This window comes from Gallus gallus, chromosome 5 (assembly GCF_016699485.2).
Source record: "Gallus gallus isolate bGalGal1 chromosome 5, bGalGal1.mat.broiler.GRCg7b, whole genome shotgun sequence".
Classification (NCBI taxonomy): domain Eukaryota; kingdom Metazoa; phylum Chordata; class Aves; order Galliformes; family Phasianidae; genus Gallus; species Gallus gallus.
Window position 1 is genome coordinate 17098431 of NC_052536.1, and position 22868 is coordinate 17121298.

Consider the following 22868-nt stretch of genomic DNA (forward strand, 5'->3'; position numbering starts at 1 on the left):
TATTCTATGCAATAACTACTGCCTTTTCTATGATGTTTTACACAATTAAAAACAGATATTCTGTGATTTTGGTAGGTTTAAGTCCTGAGTGTCAGCTCTGCTACTTACATTTTCTTTCTCTTAAGCGTCATATCTGAATGCAGCCTACCCAATTCAGATGCATTATTCACATTGAAAAGGGCAGGATGACAAGAATGTAGCAAGAAAAACAATTTACTGTTGGCTGTAAAAAATATGCACATTCAGCTAGGCTATGCTCTTGCTCATTAAAAGGAAAAATACGTTATTACATCAGATGGAGAAGCATACACAGAAAACCTCCAAAAGATCTCCAAAAACTCATCTTCAATTCCAAACGTATCTTTTATGAACACTAAGATCACACATTCTTTATTAAAGAATAAGCAGGGTCTGTTAAATGCAGAAACTGGAAATCCACTTATGTGGAAGCGTATTTGGCATTTTAAGGGATGGAAAACTCCAGATAGAGGAGAAAGTGAAGCTTGGAGCTACTGTTTCAGGAATGAAACACAGGAATGACCCAGGCGGGCGGGTTAGATGCTCTGATAAGATTCCTAGTAGTGTCACTGAAAAGCTACAATAGGATGAAGGTAGTAAAGCTACCAATGATGGCATTTCAATGAAATCCCACCAACATCACGTAATGGGAAATGTGTCTTTTTCAGACAAACATCAACATTACTGACATCAGTAATTGCAGCGGCACGGCAAACATATGATTCCCATTTAGCTTTTGAGTTCCCCACAATATTAAGATCAAACAATGATTAAGAGACTGCATATTTGTTAGCTGGATTGCAGTTCTAACATAAGGCTTGCTAGACTTCTGATTTTGCTCTTTAGGCTCAAGGAGCAAGGTGAAAGTTCTCTTTTTGCTTCTTTAGAAATCTAATAAGAAAACCAAACGGTTTCTCAGTGATCCCGTTAGCATCTGCACAGCCATATTAAGAAATCACTAAGTATTCCCAGCCACAATTTTCACAAATACCCTTACTTGAAGAGAGAACTGCTGGCAGGAAGACTGGGCACTCACAGCGTACCAGGAATAATGCACACATGCAGCATCTGAACTCTGCATGGGCTTTACTGCTGCGGAAGCACCAGTAGTACAGGAACAGCTTCTGGGGCCCAGGCTGTACACAGCACTTCCAGCCAACTCCTGAATATAGAAAACAACGTTCTGCAGAGGATCTATTTCTACCCAGAACAGCCTCCAAGTTTTTTGGGAGCAATAACTACTATACACAGATTAATTCCAACAACAGCATTTACCTTTCCAAGTTTCCTCTCTGGGTTTTGGAGGTTGTGTTTAGTGGCTGCTAGAGGTCTTCTCTCTTACACTGTATGGAAAAAAGAATCCATTTGTGTGGATTTCATCTCTAATCTCATTTTATTTATGGCTTACACTACCTTTTCATTTATATCTTTGAAGAAATGCAACAGTAAGTGTTTATTTCAGGTAAACAACCCATCTCAGTGTAGCAACCCATCTCAAAACAGAACACCAAGCCTGCACACTCATTGGAAGACTGAAAGTTGCACTCCTGTCACATTCAAAGTACAGATTAGGGGACAGCTACAGCACAACGTTCCTGGCTAAAATGTCTGTCATGTGGTGAGGCCTACCTGAAAGCCAAAGGCTGCCCAGTCAAATCAGACCTTGATTACATCTGCTCAGCTCTGACTGACCTGGCATGAACTGGAAAACAAAGAAGCAAAACATGAACTTAAGCAAATGTTGCTTAAATCGTATGTGGTAACAGACTCAGGGTGAGCAGTGAAGGCCTAGGGCTTCAATTTCTATGTGAGTGCATGAGACTCACAGAACAGAAATCACTATCTACTCACCATTCTCAACCTGAGCAAATAAATTTTGGATGATACGCTGCTGTAGTAGCGTGGCTTTTTTATTTCACCCATCACACCTGAGTGCCTGTGGCACTTGTCTGCATCCACCCAGAAGCTATTTGCCATTAAACGCCTGGTCTCCTATGACAGTTTACCTACTGCCTGCGAGGATGTTATTTGTAACATTAGTACCAGTCCTCAAGGAGTTGGGCTGAGATGAGCAAACCATTTAACAAAGGCCACTAAGCCACCACTAGAGCATTACGACAGCTTGCCTGAGCCAGCACTGAATGAGTGACCCGGTGTCCTAAGTCACCGCTCTGATGGTAAACTGTCTGAAACAGACAATTGAGCTTTTTGATGTTTTATTTCTCCTTTTATTAGATTTTATCACTATAGGTTGTTTGAATACACGGTGTTATTTCTGAACAGCTTTTTTGCTCCTTCAGCACACATGGGCCATCATTCTTTACATTTGGTTGCTGGCTACGTTAACTATGAAGAACAGCTCTCCAGCAAATTTACTCCCCAAGCTTTCCAGAAGAAATCAGCAGTTATTTTCTCAAAAGTAAACATTATTTCTTATAAACACATTTATTGCATTTTTTGACTTTATAGATCTGTAACTGTTTCAGTCATTCACTGGGACCACTTTGCTCCTTTTACACAATGCGTTTATCAACTGTGTACTAATCCTGGCTTCTCTTTTCATGGAATCCTTTGGGTTGCAAAGAATCAGACAAGTTCCTCCTTTATGGACAATACAATTGAAACTGATCACCTGAGAATTCCAGGCAAATCACAAGCACAGCTCCTTGTAAACGCCTCTCCAGATTTTTCTCTAACATGATTTCTCTCATCATTTCTCAAACTACTGATGCTCCTGGATTGCTTGAGCGGTCTGTCCCCATCTTATTGCATAAGAGAACTTGTAACATCATGACATACAATTATAATGTATTTATGATTAAGGTCGTTTACTATTTCCCAAACTGTGCTCAAATAAATCATTCTCCATTTCACTCAGCTGTCCTGGATATGACGCAAAGTGATGCTGTAAATTTAATAGGGCTTTATGGTTACAAGGTGCTCGACTGACTGTGCCACAACCAAGGGTGTTCTCAAGAAAATACACTGCAAACACAATTTCTAGCTTTCCTTTAAGAATTACATACTATTATGTATTCTAAGTTACATACTGTTATGGTTCTGAGTTTGAAATATTCCTTTGTTTCTACTTGTATTCCAGAGACTACTAAATGCTTATTAACAATAACTTCTGTACTTTTTTTTTTTAAAGAAGGTAAGTGGGGTCTCAAAAATTCAGTGTCTGCACATACACTATGCTACAAAAAAAAAAAAAAAAAAAAAGAAGCCAGTTTAGAGAACAATGTGGGCATGTGTTTTTAAACTACTGTTCGTGCAGTCTGGTCAGGACTGTGTGACACAGTATACAGTGTTTTGTCATCCAAGGAATGTCTTTGATCAAGAGTTTATGCAAGAAGGAAAAAAAAGCCATGAAACCCTAATCCGTTCCCACAGTCCAGTAAACGTGAGCTGGACAAACAGTGGACAATAGCAGTAAAGCTTGCTGCTGGAACAATAGCTGCAACTAAAAAAATTAAAGGGTTGCTGACTCACAGTTCCTACAATCAAGATTCCACCCGGTGTCGATTATTCCACACAATCCTGAAGAAGCTGAAAGTTACAAATTGCAGCTAAACATTACATTGATAGAAAGCAGCAAATCATGCTCCGAGATAATCAGCGGGGAAGAAGACAGTAACAAACACTGATGCTGATTCCGCTTAGCGCAGAGCTGAGATGCAGAAACTGAATAAGCAACCCTCTTCCTGCCAAAACAGGACTTTTGCTGAAAGTAAACTCCATAATTTTATTATAAACAAATAGCAGTTTAATTCTTTCAGACAGTATTCCACTATTCCAGATGCCATCCATACAAATTCTGCACTACAGACAAACTTTCTGATGTTGCAACAGAAAAGCTAGATGCTATTTCTTGTACCTACTCAGAAACCATCTGTATGCTATTTTGCTATGCCAAAAAGAAAGAAAGAAAGAAAGGAAGACAGAGTTGTGGAATTGGCTAATTACGTATATATATGTGAAAAACAATACAGCACTGAAAAATACTGTACAGCAAGCCACTTCAGATTCAACTGGCACTTTCTATAGCTTTCATATATTTTATACGAGAATGAATGGGTACTACTTTATATTAATGAAGATCTCCAAAGTCTTGTATATTGGTTATGTCTCAGACAAACATAGTGACCACGCTTCCTTCTGCAGAATATTACATCATTTGGTAGAGCTTGTTACTCTTGCTACTCAAGAGTTGACTTAAATATTTTACTTAAAGAATCTGAGGGTGAAGAAGGCTGTAAGAATATAATTGTTACACTTAAGAAATAAACAGTCCTGTGATTAAGGCAGGAATATTCAGTGCAACGTCAGAGATAGTCACGTTAGATCCAGATGAACTAACTACAGTGAAGTGCCTCAGCACCAGATTGCTCTAGTTAGTCTTTACAAGTCAATTTTAGACACCAAAAGTTGCAACTTGGCCACAACACTCATTTCATCTCTCCAAGATCTCCATCTTCACTGGTGGTATTTCCCTGATAATGCGTACTGTCATAACTCTGTCCATTAAAAAACAAAAGCAACCAAACCTGGGGCAGACTGTAAAATGAGAATCTTCATGGTTACTCGTCCAACTATGAAAGCTGAAGTTTTAGGCTGTAATTAGACCACAACACGCTGCCATGAGAAACTGCAAAGAGTAATAATATTCCAAAGGCATTAATATTCACACCGCATTGTACCAAGAATACGAAGAATTACAGTTTTTCATTGAAACTAAAGCCTTTCTCTTTAAGAAGATCCTGATGGGACACATCACATACATCACTGTACCTGCCTGATCCTGCTTTGTTACAACCTCCTCTGGTGTGTCTTTGGAAATAATAATTCCGATCCAGGTGGACTTCAGCTAATTGTAGTATTTTAGAAGCTTTCAATCTATATCCTTAAGATCATTAGACATGCAAACACCAACACTCGGTCATATTTAGTGCTTCACACTGCTAGCATTGCAGGAACTGTTTAAGAAAGCAATGGCCCTGACAAGGAGCTCTACCTTCACCTTGAGTGCCCACTTCACCTCCAGAAAATGCCACTCATTAGTATACAGTCCCTCTCAAACATGCAACATTGTAATTACAGGACATGATAAAAAGCCACAAATATTCAAGCAGGCCAGCAAGGAGGAAGGTACCTGCTTGGAGTGAAGAATAGAACTTGAAAACAATCTGAAACTGTTAAATCAGATCTTGAAACAGAAGGCTGTATTTAATAAAAGCCAGAGCTTCGGCAGCTTGCAAGTAAATAAATAAATACAATCAGTGTTAGATCCAGGACTTTAGCTGCGTGATTTTTAGAAACACAAGATTTGATTCAGAATGGATTCAAAATGTGTGTGGATGCACGCAGAACAAAAAGATGTGAACAAGATAGGATTTATGGATTTCAAACTTTCCAAATTCACATTATGTGATCTCTAAATGTGGGTAAGCTGTGTCTGAAAAGAGTATAACTTCTAATGCTAAAGCACTGTGGAGCAAGAAGGTGCAGGCACACTTTGGAATGACGGATCTTGGTTTGTTTCAGTGAAAGAAACTATTTACAGCCAAAGCGTAAATAGCGTAAACTTTCACGAATACACCCAAGGGCTCAAATTCTTCCACCTCTTCCAAAACAAAGCATATGTTCATACACGTTAATACTGAACTACTAAAAAATTAAAGCTCACAATTCCATCTCAAGATTTCTAACACGCACTCTAGAATAATCAATAGAAGTGTGCTACCTTTCTAGAAACCCTACGGACAGACCAAAATGGGTACTTTACTCACTCTTCCTCTAAATGACACAGCCAGAAAGCTGGCAATGTGAGATTGCACAGGTTCTATGTACAGGATAGAACACACAACTGCTTTTCTGTTTTATACCTCAATAGCATTCAGATCAAAAAGTCACATAACCAAACGGGGATGTCAGGCTTTCCTTACAAATTCAAACACAAGTTACAGTAACCTTGTTTCAGGAAAACATAACACAATTCTCTTGCATTGCTTTCTAAGGGAACAATTGCATATGCACATTTTTTTTCTCTGATTTCACACTTTACTGTTAATTACAGGTATTTCTTCAGGGCTGAATTTCCCATCCACATTTCCTAATCCTATCCACGTTACAGTTCATGACAAATGGAATGGAATTATGCTTGTTTAATGAAGATGGAACAAGTATTTTAATAATGAATTTAACTTGAATGGTTTTAATCTCCATCTGTAGAACTGCTAAGAGTCACAGCTTGAACTGGTGACTGAGCACCTGGTGAAGAGGTGTGGCTGGCCCAGGGGGCACGGGCAAATCATTGGCACCTGTGCTCCCTGCTCGACCAGAAGGGGAGGGCCCAGGGTGGAGCCACTCTGGGCTCATGTAAGGGCCAGCTGCTGAGGGGAAAGCATCTCTCGGGCCCTGGCTACTTCCTGAGAAGGGTGCTGTATAGCCAGAGATTCCCCTCTGCCAGTGTGGTGAGTTCAACTCTTTTTTCTGTATATGATTATGGGGGTACCTGTAAGTATTGCTAAGAACATGCCAGAAGTGATTTGGCTTCTTTGTGAGTAGAACACCATTCTGTTTTTTTTTTTTTTGTTCTCTTACAAATTCTTGTTGAAAATCTGTGTATAGAAATGCAGTTTCAGTAGAGATCCTTTACTGTGCTGATGTAGTACAATGACACAGATAACCAACAAAGTTAGATTTACACGTACTAGTAATGGCTGATTTGGTATTAGCAGGCAATGACCCCAAGGCTGTTAGACAACCTTGAAATCAGCATGGAATTCTGCAGGGAATTAATTTTGCTATTGTCAGAGCTTACCTTTCTTTCCTGATGCCTCAAAACTCACTATTTCTTGTACTCGTGTAATTTATATGTGAAAACTGCAAGACTTCTGGACTGGAATGACTTCACTACCTTAGCAGTAATTAGCTTTGCATTCACTCTTAAAATGAAAAATCTATGCTCAACACCTTGAGTTAAGCCCATGAAGAAACAGAATGAGCCAGAACGCAGCCCAGACAAGTCAGAAAATTGAGAGTTAAATATCTCAAGCTTCCTTCCCTAACTGCTGAGCATAACTACTGCCAGTGAGTAAAAATATATTAAAATGTATTGCTGTGAATCTTAGGAACTTCAATATTTTTTTGCAGAAATCTTCCATAATACTGGTTTTTATCCAATCAAGTACTTCCAGGAAGACTTAAACCACCATGACAGCAGAGCCACAATCTCTATGCCCTACTTTATTAATAACTGATATTATAGTCTATAAGACTGTATTTTTCTGCATCTTTCCCTCCTGGACATTAAAGCAATCATGAAGTTGTGCAGTCAGTCACTGAGACCAGGAAATGTCTGAATGACTGTGTTTCTCAGATGCTTTATTCAGCGTTTCCACACACAGATCTTCTGATAGTCTTTACAATTTAAAACCTGCTTCCACCAGGGTCCTGACAAGACGAGTAACCAGGATGCTAATGAAACCATTCATAAGAGTTTTTCATTAATTTCTTACAGATTTAAGAAAGATCTTAACAAGACAGGCACCAAAAGAAGAGAAAACATAGGGCATATGTCTCATGAAACCAATTGGTTTTTTTGACTACTGTGGCTATCCCAAATTGTAGTGATTTGTTTTTAAATAGCATTGTAGTTGAGTTAAGCATGCATCTTTCAGGTTTTTGCTAACTCTTATGTTCTTTATTTCCTAGGTTTCTCCTCTGAGAAACACAACTGGAAGTAGAAGCATGTAAAAAGCCAGGTATTCCTAGCTACTCCTGATGTCAGTAAGTAGTACATCCTGAAGTATTCAAGTAATGAAAATGCAAGATTGTTTGCAAGGAGTCACACTGATTAAGATGACAACATTCATGATGTAATCTGGTCTTTAACTCCTTAGCTGTCACTAAGGCATAAAAAAAACCTCTCTCTGCTGTGGAGACTACCATTAAAATCCTGTATGTCACAAAAAACCCTAATCCACAGCTTTGTTACAGAAGATATTTTTGAAAGTCTGCACTTTAGAAAGTGTATGATTACATATCCAACAGAATGAGCTACAGCTAATAGTTAAATACAAATCATCATGCCCATGTGAGATAAAAGATAATCAGAAAAATACAGATGTGCATACACCTGTAGCTAAATTAAGGACCTAAAGCTGGCATATTCCAGTTAGAAATCAGAGATGCTACGATCTTTATAGTTATTTTCATATTTATGTTAACAACTTATATTAAAATATAGATCTCATTAGAATATGATAGTAAAGCAGTAGCAGAAATTTAGCCATGAGAAGATTTGAAAATAAGGTGTTAAGTGACTGATCTGCAAAGATCCCTTTTCTTCTTGAGACAGCAAAATGGATTTTGTATTCAATACAATTGCTGGAGTAGCACTTAGCACGTAACTGACATATCACACACTTAGTCATCAAATGCACCACAGACACTTTAAGCTCTCACATCTCTTTCCTTGTTTTTCTATACACTTTTGCAAGACCACTGCATACAAAGATTCCAGAAAAGACCACATCTTAAAACTTGAATGCTTAGACCTCCAGTGTTTGCTTCTCTTTGTACATCATTGAGAAGAGCAACAAAACTGCCTTTCTAAGACCAGAATCATTTGGGGGGGAGCAGGCACACTTATTTTAAATATAATATCTAGTTCTCAACAAAAAAAGAGTCAATCACAGATGAATATTAGCACACTTCTATTGCTTTGTAGTAAATAGGTGAACTAACATGATTTGTTTTTTTAAAAAAAAATGAAGTGTTCATTTGTGAATCCTGAGACAGCTTTTTCAAACTTGGCTTTCTCTGAGGGGAATATAAAATGAAATTATACTTCTCTGGTATATGACCTCATTGTTATGTGTTTATTTACTGAGATTACATGGTATGCTCTTCTTCTCTGCTTATGTCTCAGGTGCTTGCACATTGGAGCTTGCTCATGTTGCCCAGTGGTTTGTTGCACAACAATTAAAAGCCATACTTCAATGGCCCTAAATGAAGAGACCACCAATGCTGTCCCTTCCAAAGTCTCTTTGGAGAGATCACTTTGGAGACATCACTTCCAAAGCCTCAAATAAAGAAACGGGCTACAAATAAATCCTACCTCAATACTGCTTTATTTCAAAGGAATTCACCACACTGTTAGAAGAGCTGCATCATGCATATGTAAATCCTGCACTACTTGAACAACTTAATCTTAATAAATATTTGTGATCTATTACAAGAAGCATTACTTATAGGCTATTTTTAAACAGTATAAAAACCTCCTCCACTAGATGGCTCTGACACTATGCACATTAAAGCTGAACACTTACATACTCATGTATGTACACCTGTAAGTAGCTATTAAGAAAGGCAGCTGGTATTGACATATTCATATACTCCGGAATCAGACAAAAATAAAAGATGATTTTGAAATAAATGTCAATACATATGCACACATGTATACATTCAACAAAATCAACAAAATATTCTTATTTTTTTAGTCCAAAATTACAATAAAAAAGCAAAACATATGCCCTTGCATCCCAGATGCAAATGCACAGTAAACATTCTAAAATAAATTGGAGCTGCACCTGTGCTCCCCATGCCACCAGAAGGGGTGGACCCAAGGTGGAGCCACCCTGGGCTCATAAGAGTCAGACACTGAAGAGAGAGCGTCTTTTGGTTCTCGGCTGCTTCCTGAGAAGGGGTGCTGTGTAGCAAAAGCTTCCCTTCACCAGTTGGGTGAGTTCAACTCTTTTTTGTATGTGATTATCGGTGTACCTGTGGGTTCTCTGCCTTGTATCACTAAGAAGCTGGCAGAAGCAATTTTGCTTCTTTGTGGACAGAACAAGTAGCAACCTCAAAGCTCTTCTTGTAGCCATGTTTCTATTATTGATAACTTAAATTGCTAGGTTTTGGGTCTATTTGTTTTTGTTTTGCGTGTTTGGATCAGTCTGCAAAACTAGTAAAGAAAAAAACACAAGATTCACACTCTGAGTTGCAGCTATTTTATGAACTGGTATCTTAACCTTTTTTCATTTGTGTTCTTACTTCATTTGTACTCTATCTTCTACCCACACAGGTCTTCACTACTGCAAACTCTGTAGGCAACTGATTCAATCTTACTTCATCTAAAAAACCTACAAATTGTGCAAAATGAATCATCTACATATGTAGATTTTTTTTTAAATAGGATACATTCTTTAAATAAGGAAGCTTTACATATGTATGATGTTTTCCTTTTAAGGAAAGGCTGGTGAAAGTAAATCAAATACTTCTATTTAGTAAGTTTTTAATGTTTATGTAATCCCAAATAATGCCTTGTGGAAAAAACAAACCACCTTGACAAATATAAGAAACCATCAAATGTTTTGTGCTTTTTCTTTAGGAGTTTAATATTTAGCACCTCTTTGCTACTTGGATTTTGTTTAAAACAAAGAAACAATTTTCCAGTTATCTGTTATTTAATATGTCTCTTTTCATCCATGTTTACCTTCAGCTTTTATATTCAAAATGTAAGTGAAGATCTTTCATTACTGATTCTAAAATCAGATCGAATATTTAGCATTGAACAAACCTAAAAAAGAATACAGGAGAGTGTTTTGAAGCGTCCATTTTTCAGAAGGAAATTCAACAAAACTACTAATTCCTCCATTTCTATTTCTTTCTATTTCTATCTTTCTTCTGGTCCTGCTTGTAATTCACTGTCAAATAGTATTTTCAGTTTTCCATTTATTTAATTTTATTCTTTTATTTTGCATTTGCTATCATTTGGGGAATTTTCAACTCAAAGCATTTTTACTATGACTGCAAAAGGAGATGAGATATTTGCTGAAAGCAATACTATTTTGAGCTAAAAATAACAACTTAAGCCTACAAACCTGTTTAAATTTTCCTCTGATTTTTTCCAGATCATCTTGAAGCTTTTCATAAGTGGGGTCTTCGTATGGGAACTTCTGAATCATTCCTATTAATGAATCCAGAGCCCTCATCTTTTTACTAAAAACAAAACAAAACACAAAAAACAGTACATAACAATGAGCCTCCTATAGAAGTCTTTTCTATCTGTCAGTATGAAAATTTTATCAGTATTTTATAACTGAGAGCATAAAATCCAGTCCTCTGTCCTTATTTCATCCAAATTACCTTAGACATATTTAAGGCATAATCAGAAACTAAGCTCGGTACAACCGACAAATGTAAGGCTTTCCTTTTAACTTACCTTGCAAAAACAGACATCTGATCAGGAAACGTAGAACTACCAATTAGATGACTGTGTGTAATAAATGCAATAAGAAAGCTCACCAAGACATGTATTGAGATAGCTGAAAGCGAGGTGGCGTTTTGTTCAAATTAATCAAAAATGGTCAGAAAAAAGTATTAAGTTCTACCAAAGGAAAGTAATAATCAATATTTGGAAGTGTATGTATCTGCATATGTATAGAAAACTAGAGGAAAAAATAAGAAAAAGAGAGAGGGGCACCTAGAAGCGTTGCAGATGTATTTCTGTTGCAGACAGAAAACAAATTATGCAGAGGCCATAAAATATCAGACACGGAAGGTGAAGATTGCTAGCATCACCAACAATGTGAACTATCTGTGACACGCTAATTCCCCTGCATGGCTAACTGGCTTAGGGAAACAAGCTATGATTAATTACTGATGGTGAATTACAGCTCCCTCAGAAGAGAACCTCAGTGGCTTAACATGAATGTCTATCTTGGATGATGGGATGACTGTATCTATAAGAACAAACAATGCTAACCGGGGGATATACTGCTTCAACAGTGAGTGTTCAACTCAAGTCCTTATAAAGTCTGAATACTGCTCACGAATGAAACCTTATTCAGTGTCTTCCTTCAGTGCATTCCAATTATTATTCAAGCATGTCAGAAATAATGAAGTTCATTAACAGGACAGGAAAACAAATCTGTCCAATCAAAATTTAAATTAACAGAAATAAAATACTGTATAAGAATTAAACCATTTATTTAATAATAATCTGCTGAAAACTAAAATTTAAGATGTTCAGTCTTAACGCATTAATCAAATTAATCTATCACTTTATTGTTAAAGCATCTTTTGGAAATTATCATTTAATTTTCAGGCAATGAACTCGGGGCCAAAATTTTTATTCAAGTGAATCTATTTAGGAGTTTCAAACTGCCATGAAGCACATGGATACTGCACTTTACAGAAGCAAATGTTACTGAAACAATAATGCCACCAGTTCGGTCAGCTTCTACAGGACTTCAGGTAAGCCAATATATTCTGGCTTTTTTTATTTTTTTGTTTTTTTTTTTTCAAGGAATACACTCTACTCTGTTCCCTGTCATGAGTCTTAAGAAAGCTGTTTAACCAAACATATAAAGCACACAGGTGACAGCGATGAGAAAAGATGCATCGTAACACTACTTTTAGGTACATAAATAACAGCAAAAATGCAGTGCAAGAAATCTACATGTTTGATTCTGTACAGTCTAAGTACTTTCATAAGAAAACTATTTTTAAGTGATAGTATTGTGTAACTGCTAACATCTTACCCTTGTAACACTCTCACAGTTTTTAAGTAATTAAAGAAGCTCTGACACTGGTTAGCAAATCTGACTCTTCGTGGTGCAAAAGTAGTAAGTGTTGCTAGGATTTTGTAAGCATGCATTATTCTCCATATTGAGAATACAATGGAAGTCAAGGGGTGGGGGGAAGAGGTGGGAAGCAGGTTGTAAGGGATGTCTGGAAGTTATCCAGTCTGCCTTCCGCTCAAAGCAGGGCTAACCGTAAAGCCCAATAGGGTTCTTCAGGACCACGTCCAACCAAATTGTGGAAAACCACAAGGACAGGGCTTCTGTCCTCAGCTGGGACAACCTGTCCCAGTACTTAAGAAGTCATGCTGGAAAGAACCTTCTCTTTATGCCCAATTAGGACTTCAATTGTTTCAACTTGCGAAAAGTGCCTATTACTCTTCCACTGTGCGCTGCAGCAAGGAATGCATCTCTAGAACTTCCCTTTGTGCAGTACAAGTAGGCATCCCCATCTTCTCTTTTTCAGGCTGATGAAACCAAGTTCCCTTCTCCTCTTTTCAGCATCAGATGGTCCAGGCTGCCAGACACTATCTGCTCACCCTTCTGTTTCTCAGTATCCTCTTTTTTAAATTTAAGAGAAGGCAAAACTGGACACCATGCCTTGAAAAAAATATTAAAGGAATATGATTTATACTTTGAAAACCCTACCTGTTCTTTTCATCTGTACATTTTGGGAGCAGATGCTGCCAGGTCAGTGCAAATCCAAGGTAACTGCCAATCTGTGAATTTTTAAGAATATCACAAAGGGAAAAAGAAACAAAACAAAACATTTAATATAGATATGTAGTCAAAGAGAAGTAAAGCTCTACATTCTCTTATTCCTCAGGAAACAAGTCATTGGGTATACAAATGTATTTCTACACTGAAAGGCTCAAGAAATGGTATGCATGCTTTGAACCACAAAATTTATGAAACTGATGAGTTACTGCCAAATTCCATTTCAATCTGCGCATGCACCTGCCACTTAAATTTACAAGACACAATTGGACTTGGAAGTTCCTTTAGCCTGCAAACTTCATCAGAGTACAGTGGGAACATCTGGGAGCTCTAGCCTTCTGGGAGTTATGTTTGTTCAAATACATGTGCTTGGGAGATGACGTTTCCATAAATGCTTGAATGTAAAAGAAAGTGAGCCAATTTCATCTGCATGCACCAAAGCTGTTTGGAGATCCCAGGTAAGTGGAGACACCAACAGGTTTGCTTCACGTTGCACCACGCTGCTGTGGTCTGGGGATGCTGGCCCATGGATGCTTTGCAGCAGTCTGCTCTGCGTAATTAGTGATGCACTACCACATGGGTGCAGTACCAACCTTCTGCTTGAGCCCAAGCACACACTGTATCTAACATTACCTGAGAGATGTGCTGGAAAACAGACACCTTTTAACTGTAACATCTTAATTTAATTCTTAAGCAAGCAAGCCAGCCCTCATCAGATCAGTACTATTCTCCTCAAGACAGACAATAGGCTGACAGCTCAAAGATTACCTAAATCATTCTTTCACTTACTTAATATATGATAGTGAGACTGTAAACAGATAATCTTCTGGAACCTCCCAGTATCAGTACATTAGAGCACTTCTCTATTACAGTCTATATAGGATTATGTTGTATAAAAGTATGCAGTTTTAGAAGCTGTGCAACTGTCACGTTGGAACTGTACAGCTATAATCACTGTTCATCTTTGTATCATAGTCAAGTACAAATTACAGTTTTACAATAGCTATCCTTTGAGAGTTTGCATTTACTGCTTTTGTTTCATACTGGATTAATACCACTGCTGCAGCTCTTTCAGTAGCAATGTTTAAGCCACAAATTCTTCCTGTATTAGAAATGGGAAAAAGGATGATGGAGATAGCCAGTACTGTCTGGTTGGGAAGTAACTTGGGTAAGAACCAACATTGCCTGTTTTTCTCCAATGCTGAGCCACAGGAGATGGCCCAGGGGGCCTTCAGCCATAACCTTAGGTTATAAAAGTAAACGTGTGCTCCAGCACCAACTAGTTCCGGACAAAGTTGTTTGCCTCTTACCCTCCCCTTCAGGAAAACAAAATACACAACCCTTTGAGCAAATGTAGCAGAAATGCTAAGCAGGGCCTGAAGCAGTGACTGAGCACCTGGTGGGAAGGCAGGGCCAACCCAGGGGAGCTCAGGTGTATGCAATGTACCTGTGTGATTGGAAGGGGGGGAGCCAGGATCCACCCCTTCTCAGACCTCATTTAAGGGTTGGCAGTGGAGGTGAAGGTATCTTGCTGGAGATCCCTGTGTACCTAAGGCCTTCCAAGGGTAAGCAGCTTATTTCCTTTGTTTTTGTGCCCATAGCTGCTGCATTTGGGCATGTTCTCACTTGCTGCAGCCTGGGACTTTGCTTCCCCACTATCGCTGTTGTGTTTCCCATTGCATTACAGAGTTACAGCAACCACTTCAGAGAACTCAACTAAAACTGCATAATGCTGGTGAAGCTTATAACAGCACATTCAATTTTAATCTCCTGAATTCCTGAGTAACTCCACAGTGGTTTTCTGTGTGCCGTCAGAAGCAGGTTCAGACTGCCTGGAATGCTCCTAGAACAAAACTCACAGGGCTCACACTACCAATTTACCGGGCTTCAATTGATATATTTCTGTGCTAGAATCATTTTGTAATGGGAAAAAAACCAAAAAATCCCACAACGAACTGCGATTCCTGAGTACGCCTCCTTACCTCAGAGCCAATCTTGGCGCCATGCAGAGCGCCGCACCTCCGCCCCTCAGCAGCCCCCGCGTGGCTGCCCTCGGCGTACCCCTCCTGGTAGCCCTCCCCGTGGAACCTGCAAGGACAGATGCACGGCTATACGCCTTCCTCTTCGTTTCGCGCCGCCATCGCGGCCCGGCCCGGCGCTCCCTCCCTCCCTGCAGCCGGCAGGGCCGCTAGCCATGCCCCCCGAAGGCTCCCGACCTGTCCTCGGCCATCACGATCTCATCAAACATGTCCGAGCCCGCGGACGGTGCCGCCATCGCGCCGCTACAGCGGAGGCCGGCGCCGCGCTCAGCACGCCGGGAGGCGACGGCGAGCCGGAGGGGCCGCCTCGCGCTGCCCCAGTGCGCAGGCGCCTAGCTTCCCGCCTCGCAGCGCCCGAGCGCTCGCGCGTGGCGGGCGGCGCTGCGCTCCTCTCAGAAGCCGCCAAACGGGAGCAGCGCCCCGCTGGCCTTGCAGGCAGCAGAGGGCGCCAAAGCGCTGTTGGTGCCGCGTCTCTGTGGGGTTCTGCGCGGGATGCGGAGCGGAGCGGAGCGCTCCGGGGCTGGGCTGTGTTGTTGATGGTCACCGTTCTCACTGAGGGTTGCCGGTGTGTGGGCAAGCACCTGTTGTTCTGCTCCAATAGGCAGGTGGCTTGATTCATTATGCCGCAAATACAGTAGTATTCTAGCAAGAAAGCTGCCAAACTGCCCTCGTTTTGGGCGTTCTTGGGTCCTCAACAATCCTGTCACAAATTCACCCCTCCTTCAGCACCCGAATGGCGTCTGTTCCCCACAGCCATTCGCATCCCAGGGAAACACAGCTCTGCTTCATCGCGTCGGCTGGCACCCACACATTTGTGAGGAAAGGAGGTGCATTTATTTCGCTCCTGTACAAAGCACAGCTGTCCCAGGTTCTCCACAAACAGTTCCAGTGCTTGGAACAGAGATAGCACTGATCCTCAGAGCCTGAAGAAAGGTTTTACAGCCCTTCACACCTCCCCAGCGTGGAAATGGCGATGCCCAGTATCTCCTTTTCTGTAGTTTTTCTCACTACTCACATTTACACATCATAGCTTCTAATGCGGACTTCACAAGGAGGCATTTGGCACCTTACCTTTTAAAACCTTTTAGGGCTGTAAAATGTACTGCTGCAAATGGGAGCACGGCAATTGCCCTGCTGTCTTTGGGTCGCACTGGTCAGCCAGGACCTTTCCACAGCGGTGCTGGTGTTTGCGTTCCCACAAAGCTGAGGACAGTGGTGTTCCAAGGTTTTGCACGCCAAGTTCCTGCACGAGTCAGGTGTCTGTTGGCAGGGAAAGCATTTTTACAGTAATTGTTCTGCCTCGAGCTGGGATCCTGTCACATTCCATAAGCAAAACGGCTAGGCCTGGTCAGAGCTCAGATGGGAAACCTCCAAGGAAAACTGAAGCGCTCCAGGAAGTGGTGTGGGTAATTTAAGCTCCTGGCGCTCTTCTCTCTGTCTGAATAAATACTGAGCCAACCTCTAACCATGCTGTTACAGTAAGAATCACTGTGCTGCTCGTGGAAGATGCGAACCCAAAGGTGTCAGCAAATAGGATGCTATACCCCAATGGAAGGATGCTCGACTTTGTTTTCTTGACCAATGTTTGTGACAGCAATGTTGAATCTACTTTAAAATCTCTCACCATTTAACATGAAGAGCATGCACTCTGAATCTTGTTATTTGCTGTGTTTCCATTGAAAACTGTGAGGGTTTTTTGTTTGTTTGTTTGTTTGTTTTGGTGGAGAAGTGAGGTTTTGAACAAATCTTAAAAGTTCATTTTATGTTCTGCATTTTGATTTATATAAAGGAGTCTCAAAAGGTTTACCTGATGTTCAAAAGATATATAGTCTGATCAAAAACAGAAATGAAAAACAGGACGCCCCAGGCCCAAACACTTTTGAAATAAGACAACTTGAAAATCAGCACTGCATCTCCCAGCGCATGAAGAGTAGGAAGCCTCTGCATTTGTGGCAGTGGCTCAGCAAGAAGGAGAACGTGAAACACCATGGGAGATGTTTTGCAGCCAAGGAACTGCCATGTTTTGCAATTCCTGTGAGTCACCCTATAGCATCCCTAGAGTGAAATGCTCAGTCTTTCCTTTCCTGCCAGAAATTAACATCTTTTTCAGGCCTAACAGCCATTTTCCCCCCTAGGAGCAACTTTGAGTAGGGTGCCATTTTTATAAAGGGAGCAACCTTCTACTTAGTGTGGTTTTGCATTTTGCAGGTGGCTCACACATGTGATGCCAAACCTTTCCATAGCAAAGCTACCTTTCTCAGTCTTGCAGTTTCCAGTGGGGCTCCTCAGGAACAGGCAGCAGGTGGGCAAGAGGTCCAGCACTGGCACTCAGTGCCTGGCTTTGGGAAACTCACTCTGTCTCTGTGTTGCACCTCGACTGTGCCATCTCCATGTGGCTGCAGTGGAACCAAATTGCACAGTGTGATAAAGCTCCTTGAAGTGTATGGGCTGAAGAAGTCGCAAAAGAGTCAGCTAGATTTCTGTACTGAAGACGATTTTTTATTGCAAATGTACATATTACACTACCAATAATGAACAGAGATTTAAAAAGCTATTGTTTCCTACAATTTAATGATTACAAAACTTCGCAAAATTTGTTACAACCAAAAAACCCACCTTCAAGAGTATATAAATAGAATTTTGAGCATAAATAACAGTAACAAAATAAACAGAGGTATGTATTTAATAAATTAATTATAAATATTGCATTGGCAATGAAGTGCTAGGTCAGAAGAACACCAGTGTTTTCAGTAGAGCTTTTTGTATAGAAATCTCTATTATAAGCGAGCCTTTGGAAATGAGTGGATGAACCCTTACATTTGTCTTCTTTTGGTTTCTCTTTGGTTATTCCTTTGTTAAATTGTCACAAGGGGAGAACAGAACTGAAGACATCAGACATGCTTTTTGGCCATGAGATCCACACGATCCCTCCCTGCAAGAACCACGGCATGGCCAGCTCAGTTCTGCAGCGTTTGAGTCCCTAAATTGCATCTCCACGGTTTCAAACGGTGCAGGATGAAGCCTGGGTGGACCTAGAAGAATTGCTGGCGGTTAAAGGCAAAACACAGAAATGTTCTTTGCAACTGATGTGACCTACACATCATCCATTTTCAGACTTCCTATTTGCTACCAACGTACATGAGTATATACAGCAGAACCTATATCTGGACACTAATTTGAACTGCTCATTCCTACCAGATGAACACAAATGCTAGTTCTGTATACACTCCTACCCACATGCTGAATTCCCATTAGCATTAAAGACAAGTCTATGCTGGACGATGAAGATCCCGTAGTGAACATAAATTAGCCTATAAAATAAAATCCAGTTTTCCAAGGTATCCCTTAGCAGTTGGGGAAGGAAGAAATATTTTCCTCTCTTCCCCTCTTTCCTAAGGGAAGAAAAAGCACAATATATCAGCAGAATTGTTTTTCAGTGGTATGCTTTCAACAGAAAGCCTTCCCAGAAGGTTGTCAGCAGCTTTTCAAGAAACAGCGCTAACTTTAGTTCACATAACCACACTTGCTCAGTCTTCCTTAACTGTGTTTTGTTCCAAATGTTTGTCTACAAGGTTGTGAACTTCCCTGTGGATGGCAAGATTTCCTGTATTTATATATATGAACAGAAACAACAGGTGAACATATGTGGTAATGAATTTGATGTACGAAAGCTATGTATTTTATCATCACCACAGTAATGGAGGAACTCTGATGAATTTGTTAAGCTGCTCTTATTTAATTTTTCTTTTCCAAGTATACTACGGAGAGGCAATTCTTTCGAATATGGCAACTGGGCACTCAGCTCTTATAGGTACAACACATTGTACGGGAAATGCCGTCTCCATACTGAGACGTGAAAAAAACGTTTGAGACATCACTACACAAGAAGCTAAAAACCTGCAACATTCTGCGGTATCTCTTTAAAACCGCGTGTGCAATCAGAGTCATTTCTGAAAGCTGGGGCTCTTCACTGGAGACAGTTTGGAAGTGATCCCAAAGGGATCCATGCTGTCCGTTTCGAGAGGCGATGAGTAGACCTCTGGCTCAAAAGCCTGGCTGTAATCACCATATTCACCAAAGTCTGTCACCTCCACTGGCACAGTGTTGATCATGGGTAAGAAGTGAGACAGCGGGAGAAAATCTTTTCCTTTGAATTGCTGTCTTTGTTTGGCACTGCTCAAAGACACCGATATCCCGTATTTCTTTGATTTATACACGTTGTAGCCGTCTGGACGAATCTCCTCTTCAAAGGAACAGTCCTCAATGGAATAGCTGAGCTGAACAGCAAGGAGTAAAACCAGTTACAAACATGCCTGCCAGATTCACTGCATTCAGTTTAAGATCTTGTATAGAAGAACGTATTTGCTTAGGTATGCATTTGTAAAAGTACATTTGTGACATACTGTAGAGACATCCCGTTAGGATCTAGGATCACCATTCAGACCTTCCCACATGCACTGCATTTCATACAGTGCTGGTGTTATTTCAGGCTCAGTCACTGCAGGTGATTGAACTCCTGGTCAGCAAAAGTCAATTGCTGATGATGCCTCAGTCTTCAGTGATAAGTGAATGCTCTGCCTGGCTTAATATAGACTGTATTTGCTACTTTTCAGTCTTTTCTCATGTGCCATCAAGAATACGGAGTACACTTAAGTACATGCATCTGCGTATCATTTAAAAGCCCTCTTTAAACTAATCAGGTAATAAAAAAAAAAAAAGGACTTTTTTTTCCAAAATAAATTATATAATATTTTTCCTTCCACACACAATATGTATCTCAGAAAGATACCAGTCTGTGATGCACAATTATGGCTGAACTGTCAGCTGTCCTTACTGCTATGAGCAGTCAGCCTCCCTTCAGAGGATGATGAAATCAGCAAGCTTCTTGAGCAAGCACACTCTACAAACCACACTGGTGTTGATGGCACCCCCATGCCTCCACCAGATTGCTCCCTGCTCACTTCAGTGAGATTGTCTCTAGAGTAGTTTTTAATACATTTCAAATGCACTTTAAGTGTTTCCAAATCATTTTTTCCCCCCCATAGGAGAAATTTACAGTACATCAGCATCTAAGCAGTTACACGATTTCTGCTAAAGTACAGAAATTCTGAGGGCAGGCTATACAGCACAATGCATGCTCAGAATCAACCCTAGCCATCCCTGGGTCCCGTATTAAGAGGGGACACATTACAGGAGAGCTGAATTTGGGCCCCAGACATTGCACCTGCCCTTTCCTTCTTCCACTGCTGATCTCTGGGCTATGGCACACGCTCTACCTGGGCTGATAGCAGAGAGATGACAGTGGGTGTTGAGGATGACCTGGCTTCTTGCTCTCAGCCTCACACAGGCACAATCTCAGCCCACGTTTATTGGGCATAGGAGGAGTATAGACAGTATATGGCAAAAGCCATTTATTTCTTCCTTCCAAGTACACTCCTAGAGTAGGGTAGCTACAGGAGAGGGGGCTGTGTCTCAAAAGAGAAGACTTCTCTCCATGTGTCAACTTCTACTCCCTTCACTTCGGTGAATATTGTTACCAAAGTCGGCAAAACTATTTTCTAGAATCAGGCAAATAGAACTGGTCCATGACATAAAGGTGTAATGGCATGGCCAGATGCCGTTGTGTTTTCAGAAGAAAAGCTAACAACCTGTGAAGAATACTATACACCAACAAACCCACTCAAGGGATACTCATTAGCTTACAGAATTAATTATGTTATCAGAAAGCTGCTTTAAAATACCTTGACTACAGCAGCTTCAATAGGGGCAGGATCTGGACTTGTTTTGTTTTCATTGATCATTTTGCTTTGGATATACATTAAAGCTTTAAGCTAATAATTGACCTACCACACCGTTAGAGCCTATGCACGTGATCACTGCATCGATTGCCTGATTCTAGCACAGAAAAGCAAGGAAACTGAGAATGAAAGACTCAATCCCATGCTGTATGGTTAGTCAATAACCTCCCTACACCCATCTTAGTCTGACTGAACATACCGGGGGTTCTGACAGTGGGCCAAGTCCTTGCCCTGCTGCAATCAGCACAAAGTTTGCCGCAGCTATCAAAGCAGAATGGAGCTGTGCCTTTATTACAGCACAATTAAAAGCCGTCACCCCGTGCAACCCGGGCTCCTGCAGAGCGCTTAGACAAAGCCTTACTCTGAACCTTCAAATTCTGGAGCTGGCAGCTTATCTCTGGGTTTACAAAGCCAAGTTTACATCGCTGATAATGTCTACAGGATATGCTGACATTGCTGGGAGAAAAGCGCGAGCCGGCGGCGCGGTGCCAGTGGGTCACTGAGCTCCACAGCCGGCCACAGGTGTGCTGTATCTCAGGTTGGAGTGGGACAGCAGGGCTGAGCCATCCTGAAGCCCTTTCTGTTCGGTACTACGTAAGAGATGGCACCCCTGTGTCTCTGGGGCTTCTTTGAATGGCAGTGACCTGGGCGCAGCTCCTTTCCAAAGGAAGCGATTCTTACTTTATTTTTTTCCCCTAGATTATCTGAGCTGAACAGCAAGAAATTATTCAGGTCCAGTGCCCTAACTTCATCTGCTTCTGGGGCAGCCTCCAAACGAGAAGACTTTCTAAACAAACTCACTTCTGGACGACACTGCATTTTCCACATGAAATAGGCACCGTGCATTCGGGACGATGTCCCCTTGCTGCTACCCTCTAACAATCCCCGCGGCCTCCCGGGCAGTGCCAGTGCCAGGAATCACCGATCCACAGCGAAAAGGAAGGGACGCCCCAAAGCCCCGTTTACTCGCCGCAGCGCTAACAAAAACTCCCCCCCTCCCCCTTCCCCCTCGCTCTACCATTCTCGGCCGGGGGCTCACCTGCCCGTGCAGCCGCCCCGCCTCGTCCATGCAGAGGTAGCGGGAGCTCTGCACGCCCTTGATGGCCACGGTGCGCACCGCCACGGCGCGGATCTCCAACAGACCTGCGGGGAGAGGGAACGCGCCGTCAGCTCCGCGCCGCCGCCCGCCCGCCCGTCCCTTCCCGTCCCGTCCCGTCCCGTCCGGTCCCTCAGAGCCCGGCACTCACTCTGCGGGCTCTGGCTACCGACAGCGTCCACCCGGCCGTCGCCGCCAATGCGCAGGAAGCAGCTGAAGAGCCCGTGCTTGCTGGCGGTGTAGAGGTGCCGCAGCCGGATGGGTTCCCCCCAGCCGTAGTTGACGTGCGGACCCGCGTCGGGCAGCGGCAGGGACCTGGCGGCGGCGGCGGCGGCGGCGATCCCCAGCAGCGCCAGGGCAGCGCCGGGTGCAGCGGGGCGCGGCCCCATCCGCGGCGGCCTCGGACTCAGACTCGGGCTCGGGCTCGGGTCGGGCGGCGGCGTTGCCGCGGGCGGTGCGGGGCGGTGCGGTGCGATACGGGGTTGGGCGCTCTGTGCGGCTGGCGGTGTCGCGGGAGGGATGTAGCACGGGCCGAGCCGGCCCCCCAGCTTTTTATAGGCCTCCGTTATCAGCCCGATCGATTCGGCCGCATCCAGCTCCAATATAGAGCCCG

At 41.9% G+C, this 22868-nt stretch overlaps 2 protein-coding genes and 1 long non-coding RNA gene across 3 annotated transcripts; 1 reads left to right on the forward strand and 2 right to left on the reverse strand.

Moving 5' to 3' along the window:
• The first annotated feature begins 6388 nt into the window (after positions 1 to 6388).
• Positions 6389 to 10207, forward strand: LOC124418009. Its single transcript, XR_006939446.1, has 3 exons — positions 6389 to 6491; positions 7735 to 7809; positions 8954 to 10207. It is a non-coding gene; the product is annotated as an uncharacterized LOC124418009 (long non-coding RNA).
• On the reverse strand, positions 9137 to 15624 carry ORAOV1 (oral cancer overexpressed 1). The gene is made up of 5 exons (NM_001031186.2): positions 15539 to 15624; positions 15305 to 15410; positions 13254 to 13324; positions 10905 to 11022; positions 9137 to 10600 (listed from the first exon to the last, which is right to left on the reverse strand). Exons 1-5 carry the CDS (start codon positions 15595 to 15597, stop codon positions 10532 to 10534), a joined length of 423 nt encoding a protein of 140 aa, NP_001026357.2. The 5' UTR covers positions 15598 to 15624; the 3' UTR covers positions 9137 to 10531.
• A 2220-nt stretch (positions 15625 to 17844) lies between these two features.
• FGF19 (fibroblast growth factor 19) lies at positions 17845 to 22764 on the reverse strand. Its single transcript, NM_204674.3, has 3 exons — positions 22407 to 22764; positions 22199 to 22302; positions 17845 to 19638 (listed from the first exon to the last, which is right to left on the reverse strand). The coding sequence occupies exons 1-3, from the start codon at positions 22642 to 22644 to the stop codon at positions 19306 to 19308; spliced, it is 675 nt and encodes a 224-aa protein (NP_990005.2). The 5' UTR covers positions 22645 to 22764; the 3' UTR covers positions 17845 to 19305.
• Positions 22765 to 22868: the final 104 nt, after the last annotated feature.

What these genes read in the sequence shown, in the direction of transcription:
- ORAOV1 (NM_001031186.2), bottom strand. Translation starts at nt 15,597, where the DNA reads ATGGCGGCACCGTCCGCGGGCTCGGACATGTTTGATGAGATCGTGATG. An exon ending in TGTACAGATGAAAAGAACAG is followed by an intron (nt 11,023 to 13,253) that starts GTAGGGTTTTCA and finishes TTTTGTTTTTAG; the next exon opens with TAAAAAGATGAGGGCTCTGG. An exon ending in TCAGAGGAAAATTTAAACAG is followed by an intron (nt 10,601 to 10,904) that starts GTTTGTAGGCTT and finishes ATTCTTTTTTAG; the next exon opens with GTTTGTTCAATGCTAAATAT.
- FGF19 (NM_204674.3), bottom strand. Translation starts at nt 22,644, where the DNA reads ATGGGGCCGCGCCCCGCTGCACCCGGCGCTGCCCTGGCGCTGCTGGGG. An exon ending in CGGTAGCCAGAGCCCGCAGA is followed by an intron (nt 22,303 to 22,406) that starts GTGAGTGCCGGG and finishes CTCTCCCCGCAG; the next exon opens with GTCTGTTGGAGATCCGCGCC. An exon ending in CGGGGCGGCTGCACGGGCAG is followed by an intron (nt 19,639 to 22,198) that starts GTGAGCCCCCGG and finishes CTTGCTGTTCAG; the next exon opens with CTCAGCTATTCCATTGAGGA.